Source organism: Sminthopsis crassicaudata, chromosome 1, assembly GCF_048593235.1.
Source record: "Sminthopsis crassicaudata isolate SCR6 chromosome 1, ASM4859323v1, whole genome shotgun sequence".
NCBI lineage: Eukaryota > Metazoa > Chordata > Mammalia > Dasyuromorphia > Dasyuridae > Sminthopsis > Sminthopsis crassicaudata.
The window spans coordinates 129,121,002-129,142,792 of record NC_133617.1 but is presented as its reverse complement, the minus strand read 5'-3'; the positions used below and the strand labels follow the sequence as shown (position 1 = coordinate 129,142,792).

Genomic DNA, 21,791 nt, shown 5'->3' with positions numbered 1-21,791 from the left:
TACTGGGGAAGGGGTTCAGGGGGGTCAAGGGGGAAAAAACATAATCCAGGGATAATATGATGGCAGGAAATACAGAATTAGTAATTTTAACTGTAAATGTGAATGGGATGAACTTTCCCACTAAATGGAGGCGGATAGCAGACTGGATCAAAAGTCAGAACCCTACAATATGCTGTTTACAGGCAACACATTTAAAGCAGGGAGATATATGCAGAGTAAAGGTAAAAGGCTGGAGCAGAATCCATGATGCTTCAGGTGAAGCCAAAAAAGGAGGGGTAGCCATCCTTATCTCAGATCAAGCAAAAGCAGAAATTGATCAAATTAAAAGAGATAAGGAAGGAAAATATATCCTGCTAAAAAGTAGCATAGACAATGAAGCCATATCAATACTAAACATATATGTACCAATTGATATGGCATCTAACTTCCTAAAGGAGAAGTTAAGAGAGTTTTAAGAAGAAATAGACAGCAAAAATATAATAGTGGGGGATCTCAACCTTGCACTCTCAGAATTAGATAAATCAAACCACAAAACAAATAAGAAAGAAATTAAATAAGTAAATAGAATATTAGAAAAATTAGGTATGATAGATCTTTGGAGAAAACTGAATGGTGATAGAAAGGAGTATACTTTCTTCTCAGCAGTTCATGGAATCTATACAAAAATTAACCATATCTTGGGATATAAAGTTCTCAAAATTAAATGCAGGAAGGCAGAAATAGTAAATGCCTTCTTCTCAGATCACAATGCAATAAAAACTACATTCAACAAGAAGTTAGGGGTAAATGGACCAAAAAGTAATTGGAAACTGAATAATCTCATCTTAAAGAATGACTGGGTGAAACAGCAAATTATAGAAACATTAATAATTTCACCCAAGTTAATGACAATGATGAGACATCATACCAAAATTTGTGGGATGTAGCTACAGTGATAATAAAGGGAAATTTTATATCTTTAGAGGCTTACTTGAATAAAATAGAGAAAGAGAAGATCAATGAATTGGGCCTGCAACTTAAAAAGGTGGAAAAAGACAAAATTAAAGATCCCCAACCAAAAATTAAACTTGAAATTCTAAAATTAAAAGGAGAAAATAATATTGAAAGTAAATATATATATATATATATATATATATATATATATATATAGAATTTATAAATAAAACTAAGAGTTGGTTTTATGAAAAAGCCAATAAAATAGATAAACCTTTGGTAAATCTGATTAGAAAAAGGAAAGAGGAAAATCAAAAAGACTTCAGAAAATCATCTCCAAGATAATACACTATGATCAAGTAGGATTTATACCAGGGATGCAGGGCTGCTTTAATATTAGGAAAATGATTAGTATAATTGACCATACTAATAATCAAATTTAAAAAAAATATATGATCATCTCAATAGATGCAGTAAAAGCATTTGATAAAATAGAACATCCATTCCTGTAATGTGCTGTTGTCTCCAGGACCTGCCGATCGCTCTCTGGGAAGAGATCTGCTGTCTCAACTGCTGCCAACTCTGACCTTGTGTAGAGACTCTTTTTTCCTCCAGAGAGCTGCCTCAGGTCTGGCCCAGACAAGCCTTTCAATCTCTTGAGTGCCACCCTCTTTTATCCTCCCAGAGAATGGGCGTGGGATAATGCAAGGGCTTCTGGGGAAAATTACTTCAACTAATGAACTTGCTCCTCCTAAGCATGCAAGCTCCTCCCCAGGAGTTCACAGGAGTAAAACTCCCCTAAAGGCCAGAACTAGAGAATTGTTAAGTACCGACTTAGCACTTAGTAAGAACCTAATATCTCATTATCTCATTAGCACTTAGTAAGAACCTAACATCTCCCCATTTCTTTTGATTTAGAACATAGGGTGGTCATGACCTTGAAACATAAATCCATCAATATGGGAGGTATTACACATAATTACATAGATTACATAGACATATAGTAACATAGTAACATAATACATGCTAGAAGTATGTAACAAATAACATGATCAAATAATCATAAATTGAGAATTTATAAATATCCATATGTCCATTGTCCATTAGTCTCTCTTGTGTTAGTAAATCCAATGATTCCTGCTGGTTTTAAAGTTCTTTAACAGTCTTCTTATTAGCCATGCTCTTTCCGTGTCAGATGTTTCTTAAATTTTCTCCTCAGAAGAACAAAAGGTTGAGAATTTCAAGGAAAGTAATGAAAAAAAAATCAAATGAAGATGGCCTAGCTGTAACTGAACTAAAACTATATTATAAAGCAGCAGTCACCAAAACCATTTGGTATTGGCTAATAAATAGACTAGTTGATCAGTGGAACAGGTTAGATTCACAGAACAAAATAGTGTACAACTATAGCAATCTAGTGTTTGACAAACCTAAAGATCCCAACTTTTGGGATAAGAATTTATTATTTGAATAAAACAGTTGGGAAAACTGGAAATTAGTATGGCAGAAATTAAATATGGACCCACACTTAACACCATATATCAAGATAAGATCAAAATGGGTCCATGATTTAGGCATAAAGAATTAGATCATAAATAGATTAGAGGAACATAAGATAGTTTACCTTTCAGAGTTGTCTAGGAGGAAGGAATTTATGACCAAAGGAGAACTAGAGATCATTATTGATCACAAAATAGAAGATTTTGATTACATCAAATTAAAAAGCTTTTGTACAAACAAAACTAATGCAAACAAGATTAGAAGGGAAGTAACAATTTGGGAAAATATTTTTACAATTAAAGATTCTGATAAAGGTTTCATTTCCAAAATATGTAGAGAACTGACTCTAATTCATAAGAAATCAAACTATTCTCCTATTGATAAATGGTCAAAGGATATGAACAGACAATTTTCAGATGATAAAATTGAAACTTTTTCCAGTCATAGGAAAGAGTGTTCCAAATCACTATTGATCATATAAATGCAAATTAAGACAACTCTGAGATACTACATACCTGTTATATTGGCTAAGATCACAGAAAAAAATAATGATGAATGTTGGAGGGGATGTGGGAAAACTGGGACACTGATTCATTGTTGGTGGAGTTGTAAAAGAATCCAACCATTCTGGAGAGCAATTTGGAACTATGTCCAAAAAGTTATCAAACTGTGATCCAGCTGTGCTATTACTGGACTTATATCCCAAAGAAATACTAAAGAAGGGAAAGAGACCTGTATGTGCCAAAATGTTTGTGGCAGCCCTTTTTGTAGTGGCTAGAAACTGGAAAATGAATGGATGCCCATCAATTGGAGAATGATTGGGTAAATTATGGTATATGAATGTTATGGAATATTATTGCTCTGTAAGCAGGATGAATGCAGAGAGGCTTGGAGATACTTAACATGAACTGATTCTGAGTGAAATGAGCAGAACCAGGAGATCATTATACACTTCAACAACGATACTGTATGAAGATATATTCTGATTGAAGTGGATATCTTCAACATAGAGAAGATCTAATTCAGTTCCAGTTGATCAATGATGGACAGAAACAGCTACACCCAGAGAAGGAACACTGGGAATTGAGTGTAAAGTGTTTGCACCATGGTTTCATACATGTATATTGTATCTATGATATGCTGTAATACATTTAACATATATGTGATTGCCTGTCATCCTAGGGGAGGGAGTAGAAGGAGAGAGGGGAAAATTTGGAAAAGAAGTGAATACAAGGGACAATGTTGCAAACAAAATTACCCATGCATATGTATTGTCTAAAAATTATAATTATGAAATTAATAAAACATATAATTATAAAATTAATTTTTTAAAAAATATGAGGCTTAATCCCTAACAAGGATTGCTAATGGATGAAATACTGTTTCACCCATACTGGCACAGCATTTGCCTTGAGTTGAACTACAATGGGAGTATGATGATTGGCAAGCCTAAATGAGGAGTCTTCAGCCCAGATGCCAGGGATCAGGAATTTAAAGTTAGGCAGAAGGGTACTCAGAACAGCCTGAGATTGAGCACATTGAGCCTGGATTCCTCTGAGAGGGAGCAGGAAATGAGCAGTTGAAGAGTGAAAGAAACGTGAGGATTATCTGAGTCCTTAAAGGAAATAGTTGCCTGTTGTTTATGAAAGAGATTCTTCCCAAGGAGGGGATAGGGGCAGTCTGGCATGATAAGGAAAAATGGGTAATTGTTCTTCAACCCAAATTGACCATCCATGAGGTCATGTAGGGGACCTTCTTAACCTTTCTAGTGGCCCTCTGTATATAGATGATATCCTTTGAGAGGAGTTCCATAGGGGCTTGGAGAACAGATTTTGTAACTAAGAAGCAGACAGGGTGACCCCCCCACATTCAAAGTGTCCCTTGGCTCCCTGGGGGTCTGTGAACTGACATGGGAGCCCAGTCATCCCTATGCAAGTAGAACAGTGGATAGGACTGGTTCCCCTCCTCTCCTCTCTGGGCACTCATTCTTCCAGTGGTCATGCTTTTTGCAGTACACACATTGATCAGATCCTAATGGTGGGCAGCCCCTCTTGGGGACCCTGATCAATTTGGTATCCACCACTCTCCCCCCTTTTTCCACCAACTGCCCTGTTCTTCTAGGGCTGCTATGACTGCTTTGGCCATTTTCTTATTCTGTTGGTCCTGGGGCTCATCTGGATTGTTAAAAACCTTCTGTGCCACCTTGATTAATTCTGAGAGATTCTTTCCCTCAAAACCCTCAAGCTTTTGCAATTTTTTTCCTAATGTCCAGAGCCAATTGAGCCACAAAATCAACAACAGCTCTGTGGTTGTTTGGGTCCTCTAGATCAGTGGGCATATAGATATGGTAAGCCTCCAAAAGTCTTTCCAAAAAGTGGTCAGAGCCTTGTCTTTTCCCTGCTTAACTTAACTACCTTTAGATAAGTTCATAGGTTTACTCACAGCCCCTCTAAGTTCTCCTAAGAGCAACTGGCAATAATGGTCTAAGGCTTCCCTCCTCTGATCTGAATTGTGGTCTCACTCGGGACACCTGTCAGAGACCACGTGAGTTAACTCTAAGGGGTCATTTGTGGGGGGGGGCATCAGGGCCTTAACAATGTTCTCCCTTTCCTCACTCTTGAAGAGGACCTGAAGGAGCTGTCGACAGTCATTTTGCTGCTTCTAATTATAAAGGTTGCTAGTGGAAAAGGGGACATAAATCATGAAAGGACAATCTCTAGTGCCAGGGATGGGTGCAACTTCTCACAAAGGGAACAAGGGAGTAGGGGTGCTGGAATTGGGGCTCATGGGGTGCTGTAAGCAGGGCCCATCCTGGTATGGGGTGGACTCCAAATGGGGGCTCCTACATCAGGAACAGTAGGATGTGAAAGGGGGAGGGCGATAAGGAGGGTGAGACTTATGATCAATCTAAAATGTCCTCTGTAGGCAGGGAAGTTAGAACAGGATATAGCTGGTTACTCCCTGTACATTCAGAAGAACAGGCCTCATTGTGTGACTTTGGGGATTTGGGGATAGGGGTATTGGGGTCAGAATGGGTCTTAGGACAAGAGGAGGGCGAGGGAATCTCAGCAACCAGAGTTTTCAAAGGGGCTCCATCTGACCAGACAACAATGTACAGGATCTGATCTGGGCTCTCCCCCTTAGAGAGCCACAGACTCGGAATTTCCTATTCCAATAGACACTACAACACTTAAAAGACAAAGAGACAATAGACAAACAGTTCTGGAACACAAAAGACAGACAATCCAGTCAGACAGAAAAGCCAGGGCATTCTGGTGGAGTTCCACAGAGGTTAGAAGGGGTACTGATGTTGGGTCCAGAGTAACCTAGTATCCTAGAGTACTCATCTGAAACAGAACTGGTTTTCCAGAATGCTCGGTGCCAATTGAATCAATTGGGTCTCATTCTCCTAGTTTGCAGAAGATTATCAGAGTCTGGGGCCAAGGAACATCTTCTCAGTGGTCACTCTTTAGAAACAATAATCTCCCTTGCTCTCCAGGGAGGGGTACTAGCTGGCGGACAGGGCCAAAGGCTATCTTGCTGGGGCCTCCAACAAAATACAGGACAGCTATGTAGTTAAGGGACTGAGAGTGTTTATTAGCTGGCCAGTGACTGAGTCCCACCAATATAAGACTAGGGCAGTCAGCCATGAGCATTTTCAGGGACACTATTTATAGGAGAAAACCACAAGAATGTTTCAAATCATTTATCACACTAATAATTCTACTCCCTGACAGGTGGCAGAGGTTAACAAGAAGGCACTATCTCTTTAAATTCCATGCTTGTCAAGGTCTTTGCTTATAGATAAGGTAAGGGGGGCACATCTGAGGCCCATATACACCTCTGGTTGGAAACAGGAAATACCACCTGCATTAAAGCATGAAGTGCTGGTGACACAGTTCTGGCTGCAGGCTGAGTTCAAACAGAGCTAATATTCACATAGTCTCAAGGGACAGTATCCACTTTGGTATTTTCATAAATATCACTCTGCACAAGAAAAAAAACAGATCAGGAAGGAAAAAAATATATATATAAGAGAGAAAACAAAACGCAAGCAAACACCCATAAAAAGATTGTGACCCATATTCATTTCCCACAGTGTAAGGGTCAGAGAAGGAGTCAGGCTTTCTACAATCATGATGTAACAGAAGCATTGAAGCCTGAGATTCCCGGATGTGATTTTCTGTGAATAAACAGGGACTGCCTGGGCGGGAACTCTGGTTGCATTGAGATTGCATCAATTGCAGGAGGCGTCTCCTTCTCTGATTGGCTGTGTGTATGACATCATAGATTCTATTTATGCTGTGGGGACAAGGAAGTAACTCTCTTTGGGAGTTCATCAGCAGTTCACTAGGAGTTAGCAGGAGGTCAGCTAGGCAGGATGTGAACACGTGAATAAAAGATCTTGAGCTTGCACATGGCTGTTCTCAAACGCTCTACCGTATATTTAAACCATTGTTCTATGAAATGATGTCCAGAAATCTCTCAGACAGAGGTAAGCTTGGTAAAATTGGTTTAAGCACTGTAAAAGAGAATGACCTGAGATTTCTCTGAGGGCCTGGGAATTAGGAGGGATTGGCAGGAGTGAATGCTGAGTGGTCATTAACAAGGGTATTCACAGGATTAGTGAATACTTTGTGGACATTCACACCACTGTCCTTTCTCTGGCTGCTGATGGTTCTATTCATCACAAGACCATTGGAATTGGCCTGAATCATCTCATTGTTGAAGAGAGCCATGAACAAAAGAATTGATCATTGTGTAATCTTGCTGTTGCCATGTATAATGATCTCCTGGTTCTGCTCATTTCACTCAGCATCAGGCATGTAAGTCTCTCCAAGCCTCTCTGAAATCATCCTGTTGGTCATTTCTTATAGAACAATAATATCCTATAATATTCATATACCACAATTTATTCAGCCATTCTCCAAGTGATGGGCATCCACTCAGTTTCCTGTTTCTGGCCACTACAAAGAGGGCTGCCACAAATATTCTTGCACATGCAGGTGCCTTTCCCTTTTTTAAAATCTCTTTGGGATACAAACCCAGTAGTAACACTGATAGATCAAAGGATATGCACAGATTGGTAACCCTTTGGTCATAGTTTCAAGTTGCTCTCCAGAATAGTTGAATCAGTTCACAGTTCCACCAATGATACATTAATGTCTTAGTTTTCCCACATTCCCTCCAACATTGGCCATCTTTTCCTGACATTTTAGCCAATCTGAGAGGTTTGAGGTGGTATCTCAGAGTTTTTTTAATTTGCATTTCTTTGATCAATAATGATTTAGAGCACGTTTTCATATGATTAGAAGAATGGTTTTAATGTCTACTAGATGGATTCTTTCTTTCTTTCTTTCTTTCTTTCTTTCTTTCTTTCTTTCTTTCTTTCTTTCTTTCTTTCTTTCTTTCTTTCTTTCTTTCTTTCTTTTTTTTGGCTGGGGTTAAGTGACTTGCCCAGGGTCCCACAGCTAGGAAGTGTTAAGTGTCTAAGACCAGATTTGAACTCGGGTCCTCCTGAATTCAAGGCTGGTGCTCTATCCAATGCGCTACCTAGCTGCCCCTAGATGGATTCTTTCAAAGATTATTTCCCCCTTTGTTTCTAGAATATTGGGCAATTTTCCTTAATGACCTCTTGTATTATGGCATCCAGGCTCTTTTTTTATTTTTATTTTTTTTTATTTTTTATTTTTTTTGGTCATAGCCTTCAAGTAGGACAATAATTTTAAAGTTATCTCTTCTGGGTCTATTTTCCAGCTTGATTGTTTTGCCCATGAGGTATTTCACATTTTCTTCTTCTTCTTTTTTTTTTTCATTCTTTTTAGTTTGTTTGACTGATTCTTGCTGTCTCACAAAGTCATTGTGACTTCTATTTACCCCTGTGTGGATATTCTGTCTTGGCAGCAAGCCAGGATCAGCAGAGAAGACATAAACACAGGAGGTAAAGAATAAAACCCCCAAAAGATAGCATCTCTCAAGACCTGGCCACCCCCACCTGGAGTGACTCAGCATGTTCTTAGAGCCTCAGAGCCTCAGAGAGGGGGAAGGAAAGGAGAAAAGCATAAGCAGGGGTTAACAGGATGGCAAGCAGTACAGAATTAGTCATTTTAACGATAAATGTCAATGGGGTAAACTCCCCCATAAAGAGGAAGCAGTTAGCAGACTGGATTAAAAACCAGAATCCTATACTATGTTGTTTACAGGAAACACACCTGAAACAGGATGATACATACAGAATAAAGGTAAAAGATTAGAGCAGAATCTACTATGCTTCAGGAGAAGCAAAAAAAGCAGGGGTAGCCATCCTCATTTCAGATCAAGCAAAAGCAAAAATTGATCTAATTAAAAGAGATAAGGAAGGGCACTATATCTTGCTAAAGAATAGCATAGATAATGAAACTGTATCAATATTAAACATATACCCACCAAGTGGTGCAGCATCTAAATTCTTAAAAGAGAAATTAAGAGAGCTGCAAGAAGAAATAGACAGCAAAACTATAATAGTGGGAGATCTCAACCTTGCACTCTCAGAATTGGATAAATCAAACCACAAACTAAATAACAAAGAAGTCAAAGAGGTAAATAGAATACTAGAAAAGTTTGATATGATAGATCTTTGGAAAAACTAAATGGAGACAGAAAGGAGTATATGTTCTTCTCAGCAGTTCATGGAACCTATACAAAAACTGATCATATACTAGGGCATAAAAACCTCAAAATCAAATGCAGTAAGGCAGAAATAGTAAATGCATCCTTTTCAGACCACGATGCAATGACAATTACATTCAATAAAAAGCCAGGGGAAAATAGACCAAAAAATAATTGGAAACTAAATAATCTCATACTAAGGAATGACTGGGTGAAACAGCAAATCATAGACATAATTAATAACTTCACCCAAGAAAATGACAATAATGAGACATCATACTAATATGTGTGGGATACAGCCAAAGCAGTAATAAGGAGAAATTTTATATCTCTAGAGGCCTACTTGCATAAAATAGAGAAAGAGAAGGTCAATGAATTGGGCTTACAACTAAACTTACTAGAAAAGGAACAAATTAAAAACCCCCAGACAAACACGAAACTTGAAATTCTAAAAATAAAAGGAGAGATTAATAAAATTGAAAGTAAAAAAAACAAACTATTGAATTAATTAATAAAACTAAAAGTTGGTTCTATGAAAAAACCAACAAAATAGACAAAACCCTTAGTAAATCTGATTAAAAAAAGGAAAGAGGAAAATCAAATTGTTATTCTTAAAAATGAAAAGGGAGAACTCGCCACTAATGAAGAGGAAATTAGAATAATAATTAGGAGTTACTTTGCTTAACTTTATACCAATAAATTCGATAACTTAAAGGAAATGGAAGAATATCTTCAAAAATATAGCTTGCCCAGATTAACAGAGGAAGAAGTAAGTAGTCTAAATAGTCCCATCTCAGAAAAAGAAATAGAACAAGCTATTAACCAACTCCCTAAGAAAAAATCCCCAGGACCAGATGGATTTACATGTGAATTCTACCAAACATTTAAAGAACAATTAACTCCAATGCTATATAAACTATTTGAAAAAATGGGGATTGAAGGAGTCCTACCAAATTCCTTTTAAGACACAGACATGGTACTGATACCTAAACTAGGTAGGTTGAAAACAGAGAAAGAAAATGATAGACTAATCTCCTTAATGAATATTGATGCTAAAATCTTAAATAAGCTATTAGCAAAAAGACTTCAAAAAATCATCCCCAGGATAATACACTTTGACCAAGTGGGATTTATACCACAAATACAGGGATGCTTCAATATTAGGAAAACTATTAGCATAATCGACTATATCAATAACCAAATTAACAAAAAAAACATATGATCATCTCAATAGATGCAGAAAAATCATTTGACAAAATCTAACATCCATTCCTACCAAAAACACTTGAGAGTATAGGAATAAATGGACTATTCCTTAAAATAATAAGGAGCATATATTTAAAACCGTCAGTAAATATATGTAATGGCGATAAACTGGAACCTTTCCCAGTAAGATCAGGAGTGAAACAATGTTGCCCACTATCACCATTACTATTCAATATTGTATTAGAAACTCTAGTCTCGGCAATAAGAGCCAAGAAAGAGATGAAAGGAATTAGAGTAGGTAATGAGGAAACCAAACTATCACTCTTTGCAGATGATATGATGGTATACTTAGAGAACTCCAAAGATTCTGCTAAAAACCTATTAGAAATAATTCATAACTTTAGCAAAGTTGTAGGATACAAAATAAATCCACATAAATCCTCAGCATTTCTATACATTACCAACAAAATCCAACAGCAAGAGATACAAAGAGAAATCCCATTCAAAATAACTGTTGATACTATAAGATGTCTGGGAATGTATCTATCAAAGGAAAGTCAGGAATTACATGAGCTGACCCGGCCTGCGGATCTCGAACTAGGGACGGCTGAAGTCACACATCAGTCTGTAAGCCGGAGGCTGGGGGAGGCATTTGCCTGGGGATGGGCTGAAAAGAAAGAAACGGAGGCAACTCTGGCAGAAGGTAGAATAGCTACTTTATTGAAGGAGGGTTTGGGTTTATATAGGGGCTTGGTCACGTAGGCAGTCTTTTGAAAAAACATTCCATGATTAGGGGTCGTATAACAAAGGTAACATTTGTCGGTTACAGGACATCTGGTGGTAGATATGTGTGTCCTTGTGATATTTGGGGGCAGGATGTTCTCATGCTTTGTTGAGCATATTTCTTAGAACTCGATAAACCAAGGTCTTTTATTAATTCTTGGAATGTGGGGTGTGGGGCAAGGGGCTCCAGCAATGAGCAAAATTACAAAACACTTGCCACAAAAATAAAGTCAGATATAAATAATTGGAAAAATATTAAGTGCTCTTGGATAGGTTGAGCAAATGTAATGAACATGACAATATTCCCTAAACTAATCTATTTATTTACTGCTATATCAATCAGACTCTCAAGAAACTATTTTAATGACTTAAAAAAAATAACAAAATTCATATGGAAGAACAAAAGGTCTAGAATTTCAAGGGAATCAATGAATAAAAAAATCAAATGAAGGTAGCCTCGCTGTACCTGATCTAAAACTATATTATAAAGCAGCAGTCACCAAAACCATTTGGTATTGGCTAAGAAATAGACTAGTTGATCAGTAGAACAGGTTAGGTTCACAGGACAAAATAGTGTACAACTATTAGCACTCTAGTGTTTGACAAACCCAAAGATCCCAACTTTGGGGGTAAGAATTCCTTATTTGAAAAAAACTGCTGGGAAAACTGGAAATTAGTATGGCAGAAATTAGGCATGGACCCACACTTAACACCACATACCAAGATAAGATCAAAATGTGTCTATGATGTAGGCATAAAGAACGAGATCATAAATAAATTAGAGGAACATAGGATAATTTACTTCTCAGACTTGTAGAGAAGGAAGGACTTTGTCACCAAAGGAGAACTAGAGATCATTATTGATCACAAAATAGAAGATTTTGATTACATCAAATTAAAAAGCTTTTGTACAAACAAAAGTAATGCAAAAAAGATTAGAAGGGAAGTAACAAACTGGGAAAACATTTTTACAGTTAAAGATTCTGATAAAGGCCTCATCTCCAAAATATATAGAGAACTGACTCTAATTTATAAGAAATCATGCCATTCTCCAATTGATAAATGGTCAAAGATTATGAACAGGCAATTCTCAGAGGATGAAATTGAAACTATTTCCACTCATATGAAAGAGTGTTCCAAATCACTATTGATCAGAGAAATGCAAATTAAGGCAAGTCTAAAATATCACTACACACCTGTCAGATTGGCTAAGATGACATGAACAAATAATGATGAATGTTGGAAGGTATGTGGGAAAACTGGGACACTGATGCATTGTTGGTGGAGTTGTAAAAGAATACAACCATTCTAAAGAGCAATCTGGAATTATGCTCAAAAAGTTATCAAACTGTGCATACCCTTTGATCCAGCAGTGCTACTATTGGGATTATATCCCAAAGAAATACTAAAGAAGGGAAAGTGACCTGTATGTGCCAAAATGTTTTTGGCAGCCCTTTTTATAGTGGCTTGAAATTGGAAAATGAATGGATGCCCATCAATTGCAGAAAAGTTGGGTAAACTATGGTACATGAATGTTAGGGAATATTATTGCTCTGTAAGAAATGACCAGCAGGATGAATACAGAGAGGTTTGGAGAGACCTACATGAACTGATGCTGAGTGAAATGAGCAGAACCAGGAGATCATTATACACTTCAACAATGATACTCTATGAGGATGTATTCTGATGGAAGTGGATATCTTCAACAAAGAGAAGATCTAATTCAGATCCAATTGATGAATGATGGACAGAATCAGCTATAACCAGAGAAGTAACACTGGTAAATGAGTGTAAACTATTTGCACTTTTGTTTCTCTTCCCAGGTTATTTTTATCTTCTGAATCCAATTCTTCCTGTGCAACAACAACAACAACAACAACAACAAAATTTGGTTCTGCACACATATATTTCATCTAGGATATACTATAACATGTTTAACATGTATGAGAATGCCTGCCATCTAGGGGAGGGGATGGAGGGAAGGAGAGGAAAATTTGGCACAGAAGGGAGAGCAAGGGCTAATGTTGTAAAAAAAATAACCATGCATATGTACTGTTAAAAAAAAAAAAAGAAATTAAACTTGTTTCCCTGCTCTCTTGCTTCCAACCTTTTTGTTTGGCTCTGGCCATTCACAGGATGAAGTCCTATTTGATCCGGTTGCCATTCTAAAAGCAAACATCAGTAAAAGAGAGAAAGGCCAGGTGAATGAATTGGATATGTACCTAAAAAAATGAACAATTCCCCATTAAACACCAAAATGGAAATTGTGAAGATCAAGGAAAAGATTAATAAAATTGAAAATTCAAAAATATTCAATTGATAAATAAAACTAGGATATCATTTTATGAAATAAACAGTAAAATAGATAAATGTTTAATCTTATTTTAAAAAGAAATAAAACCAAATTGCTAGTGTAAGAAAAGAAAAAGTATGCAAACACTACCAATGAAACAATTATTAGGACTTATTTTGCTTAATTTTGTGGTACCTGCATAGAGAGAATATATGAGCTCTTAATAAAGATTGAAACATGCTTTTTAAAAGCTTTATTTTTATTTATTTTTTTTCAGCATGGCTAATATGGAAATATGTTTTGTGTGGTCTCATTCAAACTACTTGCCTTGAAAAGGGAAAGAGGGAAGGAGGAAGAAAATTTGTAAATGAAATTAAAATAACATTCTTAATTTTTACATGCAATTTGGAGATATTTGATGGAAAAATAAAAATAAATCAAAAAGTATTCTATTGTACATATTTTTCCTTCCCTCAGATTTTGTTTTTTTTCTTTTGTGTCTGTTTTTCAATCTGATATGTATGAGGTAGTACCTCAGAGTTATGTTAACTTTCATTTCTATAATCAAATGTAATTTAAAACCTTTTTATATGGCTATGTATAGCTTTGATTTCTCCTTCTTCTAAAACCTGCTTGTTACATTTTTTGTTGTTCATTAAAATTCCTAGATCTTATTCTCATAGGACTATTATTTAATCACTCCTCCTTCATCCTATATTTGTAAAATGGTTTTTCTTAGCCTGTGTAGAATTTTGCATTTATATTTCACTTAATTAAAATATTCTAGATTTTCTGATCTTTCTTCTGTCATTCAATATGTCAATTAACCTCATAAGCATTTTGTCAGTTGAAAAATGGATTATTATGTCAACTGTCATTATCCAAGTCATTGATAAAATTATTGAACAGAACAAGACCAAGGACAGATAGATCCCTGGGATATTTTCCTAGAACCCTCTCTCCATATTGGAAATAGATCAATTAGTGTCTACTATTTGTAAGCAGTCATAAAACCAATTACAAGTTGACCTAACCAAAATAGCATGTAGGACAATTCTCTCTTCATTATCTACAAGAAAATCATGAGAGAATTTCTGTTTCCCATGTGAGCATGCCTAACGACTGTAATACCAGTATTCAGAGGCAACCATACAGACACATTTTATGGATTCTCTTACTCCCTTATGTAAAGTGACACCCCAGTTTGCCTGTTGGGATGAGAATTATGCAACTCCATTGAATTAGAAAAAACCCAAGTGACTGAATTTTCCCCAAAACATTTAGGTTATGGAAAGATCAGAAAGGTTAAAAGTGGAAGAAAATCATTTCAACAAGGAAAGGGAAAAGCTTCAAAGCTTTAGAGGCAATTAGTTTGGATAAGAGATGAAGAAAGGAAAAGAAATATTAGAAAAAGAGGGAAATAGACTAATTCAAAGTATGTTTTCCTTCCACATGAATTTGAGAAGCTTTAAGTTCTTCAGCTTTCTTTCAGAGTAACTAGGCAGGCTTCTTTAGAATTAATGAAATGTACTGATTCAAAACAATAATCTACAATATAATGAACCTGAACTACTCTGAATAAAGCTGTTATGACTCCTATATGTCAATTTTATGCTTTCAGCTTCTACAATGCTATAATAAATTCAATTTATTATATTCTAAATCTGTGTTTAACAGAGTTCACAATAAATATATTGTTATTACTGTACTTGGAAGGAAGAATAAGTATATCATAATGTATAGAAATTAACTTCCTTATAAGTGGAATGAATTCCTGAATATTAATATTTTAAGCAAATGAATCTAATCAGAATTGAAATCAAATAGAGATAGGGACTTAAACTTTTCTCTCTAGTTTCTTTCTTGATATATTTTTCTGTTGTAATGTTTACTGTCTCACTTCTATCTTACACTGTCAGAATGAATGACCTTGTCTAATACTTATTTGAAAAATTAGAAGCCATGTTATTCCATTTCCCTTGAATTTCATGGACCTCAAAAGTTTTCAAAACACATGCCAAATATTTGCAGCAGAACTATGACCTCAGTTAAGGGGATGATACCTCCACCAAAATTTTTAATCATGCAAGACTCTTACCATGTCCATCCAGACATCTCTCCTCCTTCCCCCAGTATTGAAGTCTTACAGCATGGACTGGGAAACTTTCTCTAGAATTTTTAGAATTTGTTGATGTCAGTGCAATATTCAGGCTCTCCATCTGTTACCATTGGCTCTTGCTATATTAACAGTCTTTTTCCAACTCTAGTGATTTTTGTTCTTTTTGGAATCAGTTGGGGTTAAATGACTTGCTTGGGCTCACATAGCTATTAAGTCTGACTCTGGATATGAACTCAGGTCTTGACTTCAAGGATATTCCTTCTACAATGACTCCTAGATACCCCCTTTTCTGGTATTTCACAATTCAATTATTGGTGGCAGAGACAGCTGTTTGCATAGTGCACAGAGAACTAGACCTAGAGTTAGGAAGATTTGAGTTCAGATCCACCCCATACACATCATGTTGGACATGTCATATTCTCTGTGTTTGCTTCAGTTTCCTCAATTGTAAGATGGGAACAATAAAAACCTACTTCACATATTTGTGAGCATTAAATGAGATATTTTTTTGTAAAAGTGCTTATTACAGTGCACAGCACATAATAGACTCTACGTAAATACTTATCCAATTCTTTCTTGATAGTATTTTACTCTATCTTTCTCTCTGGCTCTGTCTTTCTCAGTGTATTACTCTCTCTTTCTCTCTTTGTCTCTTATAGATATGTAAAACCACTCTCTGCATACTTCTTTTTTTTTTATCAGTTCTTTCTCTGGATACAGTTAGCATCTTTCTTCATATGTCCTTTGTATTCAATTTGGATATTTATAATAGTGAAAGTGACTTAGTTACTCAAAGTTGTACTTAAAACAATATTGCTACTGTTTATAGCTTTCTCTTGATTTTTCTCATTTTACTGTTCATTATTTTGTGGAAGTTTATCCATGTTTTTCTAAGCTCATTAAGTTCCTCATTTCTTATAGCATTGTAATATTCCATCTCAATCATTTACTATAATTTGTTTAGCCATTCCCCAATTGATAATTTCCAATTCTTTGATACCACAAAGAGAATTATAATAACTATTTTAGAATATATTGATTATTTACTTTTTTCCTAATCATTTTTGGAAACAGACTAATAATGGTATTGCTGGGTCAGAGAGTATAGGTAGTTTAATAAATCTTTTGCCTTAATTACTGATTACTTTTCAAAAAGATTGGATACCAACAGTGAATTAATGAACCAATTTTTCCACATCCCCTCCAACATTGGTTATTTCCACCTTTAATTGTTTAGCTAATCTGATAGGTATGAAATGATATCTTAAGTCCAGAGGTTATTAAATTTGTTTTGTTATGGATCCTCTTGGAAGTTTGGTGAAGATTATGGAACCCTCAACAGAATAATGTTTTCAAATATGTAATATATATAGGGTTAAAAGAAGAAAAAATATGTTGAAATTAAGATATGATGTTTCCTTTAAAAAGTTTGTGAATCTGTTCTACTTTATTCTTGGATTCTAAGGTCCCATATTGAGAACCCTTGGCTTGATCTATTCTGGATCAGGTTTATTGTTAGTTTGAAAGCCTGTCAAGTTATATTGATTTCTGGACTAATTTAGTAAGCTACCCATTTAATTTTATGCTATAATCTGAATAATAATAAAAGTTTGTCTGTAATATGCTGTTGTCTCCAGAAGCTGCCGATCGCTCTCTGGGAGGAGATCTGCTGTGTCAACTCAAATCTCTCAGACAGATACTTCTTCTGTAGAGAACCGTTGTCTCCAGACAGTTGCCGTTAACTCTCATCCAGAGAAGTGACTTCCCTTCCTGCAGAGAGCCATGTCAAGCCTGGTCTAAAGCAGAGACTGACTTTTTTCCTCCTGAGCTGCCCTCTTTATCCTCCCAGAGAATGGGCGTGGGATAATGCAAGGGCTTCTGGGAAGAACCACTTCAACCAATGAGCTTGCTCCTCCCAAGCACACAAGCTCTTCCCCAGGAATTCACAAGTCAAACTACCAGGAAAGGCCAGAACTAGAAAATTGTCAAGTACCGACTTAGCACTTAGTAAAAACCCAATATCTCATTATCTCATTAGCACTTAGTAAGAACCTAACATCTCCCCCTTTCTTTTCATTTAGAACATAGGGTGGTCATGACCTTGAAACATAAATCCATCAATATGGGAGGCATTACACATAATTACATAGATTATATAAACACATAGTAACATAGTAACATAATACATGCTAGAAGTATGTAACAAATAACATGATCAAATAATCATAAATTGAGAATTTATAAATGTCATTGTCCATTAGTCTTATCTTATGTTAGGAAATCCAATGATTCCTGATGGTTTTTAAAGTTCTTTAACAGTCTTCTTATTAGCCATGCTCTTTCCGTGTCAGATGTTTCTTAGATTTTCTCCTTTGTTTTGAGATCTTTCTCTTTTTCTGTCTCTCTCTGATGGACAAGGCAAATACGACTTGTTGGCACCCATCTGATTCCTTCTCTATCTGAAGAAATACAAGCAAACCCTCTCCCGCAGGCAGTTAACCTATCTGGTCCCTTCCATTCACCACTTTCTGGGTCTTTCCACATCATCTGGTGATTATCTAAGGACAGTGGAGCTGCTCGCACTGGACACTGCCCTTCTGGTGGGTTATAAAACCTGTCTGCTGGAGCCAGTGCATCTTTGTCAAAAATTAGAAATTTTTTTAAAAATTTAAAAATTTTTATTTTTTATTACTTTTTATAATTATAACATTTTCTTTGACAGTACATATGCATAGGTATTTTTTTTTTTTTACACAACATTATCCCTTGTACTCCCTTCTGTTCTGAGTTTTTCCCCTCCTTCCCTCCACCCCCTCCCCTAGATGGCAGGCATTCCCATACATATTAAATATCTTATAGTATATCCTAGGTACAATATATATGTGCAGAACCGTATTTTGTTGTTGTTATTGTTGCAAAGGAAGGATTGTATTCGGAAGGTAAAAATAATCTGGGAAGAGAAACAAAACAAAACAAAAAAAACAAAAAACAATGCTCTCAGTTTACACTCATTTCCCAGTGTTCCTTTTCTGGGTATAGCTGATTCTGTCCATCATTGATCAATTGGAATTGGATTAGCTCTTCTCTATGTTGAAGATATCCACTTCCATGAGAATACATCCTCATACAGTATCATTGTTGAAGTGTATAATGATCCCCTAGTTCTACTCGTTTCACTCAGCATCAGTTGATATAAGTCTCTCCAAGCCTCTCTGTATTCCTCCAGTTGGTCATTTCTTACAGAACAATAATATTCTATAACATTCATATACCATAATTTACCCAACCATTCTCCAATTGATGGATATCCATTCATTTTCCAGTTTCTAGCCACTATGAAAAGGGCTGCCACAAACATTTTGGCACATACAGGTCCCTTTCCCTTCTTTAGTAAAAAATTATAAAATTAATGGTATAGAGAACTAAATTTAGAAGTTCCCTAGGGCTACCTGTTTCTTTTGTTTTTGGAGGAGTGTCTTAATGTCCCTGTTTCTTCTCTCTACTATTGCCTGACCTTGCAGATTAAAAGGTATTCCAGTAATGTGTTATATCTTATGCTGCGCACAGAAGTGTGCAAAATGTTTAAACTATATGCAGGTCCATTATCTGCTTTTATTTATTGTGGCACACCCATAATTGCAAGTGTTTGGATAAGGAATTCAGTGACCACTTGGGCTGCTTCTTTTGCTGTTGGCACTGCAAAAGTGAATCCTGAAAAGGTATGTACTACCACGTGGATGAAAGACAGATGATCCAAAGATTTATAGTGGGTCACATCCTGACCTGTCCAGCAGGTCTTCAACGTGGGTCAAAAAAAGAAGGACATAGACCGAAATTAAGGCAAAAGCCTGCGGGGGCTAAGAAAGCCCGGGAACAGGATCTAGAGAGAGAGAGTGGAGACTACTCAAAGCGAAGGTGAAGCATGTCTCGTTTATTAAGCTTACAGCTACAGAATATATAGGCAGAAAACCGCAATGCCACGTATGCATAAGGACTGGGTAACATGATAGATGAGTCAAATATTTTTGTAACATTTACCAGGTGCAGATTATGAGACGGTTAGGGGCCCAAGGGCGGGGTGGAACAATGTGGTTTTGTCTGTTCCATATCAGTTCTGGGAACTGTACGTCTTGACATTTCTCAGAAATCATCAGCCTCAGGGCCGTGGTGACCTGGGTTTGTTCAAGAGGGGGGAAGAGCAAGGGGAAAGGTTGGGGAAGGTTCCTGACATGTCCCCCATTTTTCTTTAATAATGAGGCACTCAGGCCTCGTGACCCATTTCCAGCAATACCGGGAGTGTAATGGCTGGTGCAGGTGTCTTAACACTCACGCAGTACAGCCTGGAGGTAGCTGGCCATTGGACGCTGTCTTAGGTCATTGGGATTGTCCATACCACCCGTGGGATTGCCACGCCAACCCCTGTCTCAGATGGATAGATCGATCACTCAAGGTTGCCCGTCATGGCATCACAATGGTCTTATAGCCGTGGCTCATTTTTAAACCTTTAAACCAAAACCCAGCTCCACAGGGCAACCCCAGGGAGTGCAGGGGTGGACTTGTGTACCTCCACCACCACAGTATTAAAACCTGAGGACGGCCCAAAAGCCTTGCCTACTGGCTCTTTTGGACCTCCGCCACCTGGGTCTTTTTTCCTCATTATAGGCCACGCCTCATGTACCCTTCAAGGGATAATTATTCACCCCACCTTGGTTGACAATGACTATGAGGGAGAAATTAAGGTCATCGCTTCTTCCCCCCACCGCACTATTACAATTCCCCCGAAACAACGTTTGGCTCAAGCACTGCCACTCCCTTTAGACACTAGCTTCCCAGCTTTCAAAAACAAGAGAGGAATATCTAACCCTGGGTCATCTGACATATATTGGGTACAGTCCTTATTGCAAGAGAGGCCCACCTTGAAACTAAAACTACAAGGCAAATCCTTTACGGGACTAATTGACTCAGGGGCTGATGCCACAATCATTTCCGCCTCCCAATGGCCCAACTCTTGGCCCCTGCAACCATCTCTCACACATCTCCAAGGCATAGGACAGACTCAGGAGACTATGGAATCTACACAAATGCTGATATGGGAGGATGCAGAAGGAAACAAGGGCATAGTACGCCCCTTTATAGTTCCTAACCTCCCCATCAACCTTTGGGGTAGAGATATTTTATCTCAAATGGGCGTCATCATGTGTAGCCCCAATTCTATTGTCACAGAGCAAATGTTGAGACAAGGATCCTTCCCAAGCAAGGACTAGGAAAGAATAATCATGGAATTCGGGAACCTATACAGCTGCAACCCAATCAGACAGAACAGGCCTTGGCTTCCAAAACCAAAACCTTTCCCAAAGATACCTGGGTTACATATTGCAGAGGTCAAAGTTTTTCATAAAAATGGCAAGGAACAGATTGTCAGGATCCATGAGGGGGGGGTACAGGGAAAGAGGGGTAAGGGGAGGGTGATTTCTTTTTTTTCTTTTTTTTTTTTTTAATTATATATATATATATATATATATATTTTATAATATTATCCCTTGTATTCATTTTTCCAAATTACCCCCCTCCCTCTATTCCCTCCCCCCGACGACAGGCAATACCATACATTTTACATGTGTTACAATATAGTCTAGGTACAATACATGTGTGCGAATATCATTTTCTTGTTGCACAATAAACATTAGAATCCGAAGGTACATGCAAACTGGGCAGACAGATATTAGTGCTAACAATTTTCATTCCCCTCCCAGTGTTTCTTCTCTGGGTGTAGCTACCTCTGTCCATCATTGATCAACTGGAAGTGAGTTGGATCTTCTTTATGTTGAAGATTTCCACTTCCATCAGAATACATCCTCATACAGTATTGTTGTTGAAGTGTACAGTGATCTTCTGGTTCTGCTCATTTCACTCAGCATCAGTTGATTTAAGTCTCTCCAGGCCTCTCTATATTCCTCCTGCTGGTCATTTCTTACCGAGCAATAATATTCTATAACCTTCATATACCACAATTTACCCAACCATTCTCCAACTGATGGACATCCATTCATCTTCCAGTTTCTAGCTACAACAAAAAGAGCTGCCACAAACATTTTGGCACATATATGTCTCTTTCCGCTCTTTAGTATTTCTTTGGGATATAATCCCAGTAGTAGCGCTGCTGGGTCAAAGGGTATGCACAGTTTGATAACTTTTTGGGCATAATTCCAGATTGCTCTCCAGAATGGCTGGATTCTTTCACAACTCCACCAGCAATGTATTAGTGTGAGGGTGATTTCTTAAAAGCATCAGGCTTAACCAAAAACAAAG

At 37.1% G+C, this 21,791-nt stretch overlaps 1 protein-coding gene across 1 annotated transcript; it reads left to right on the top strand.

Annotated features, from left to right (window-relative positions):
• Window positions 1–19,990: 19,990 nt before the first annotated feature.
• On the top strand, window positions 19,991–20,816 carry LOC141552191 (endogenous retrovirus group K member 7 Pro protein-like; the record flags this gene model as incomplete). Its single annotated transcript, XM_074284644.1, is given in 3 exon segments — window positions 19,991–20,723; window positions 20,726–20,791; window positions 20,794–20,816. Coding segments are annotated over 3 exon segments (822 nt in total), but the record flags the coding sequence as incomplete, so codon positions are not given.
• Between the last annotated feature and the right edge of the window lie 975 nt (window positions 20,817–21,791).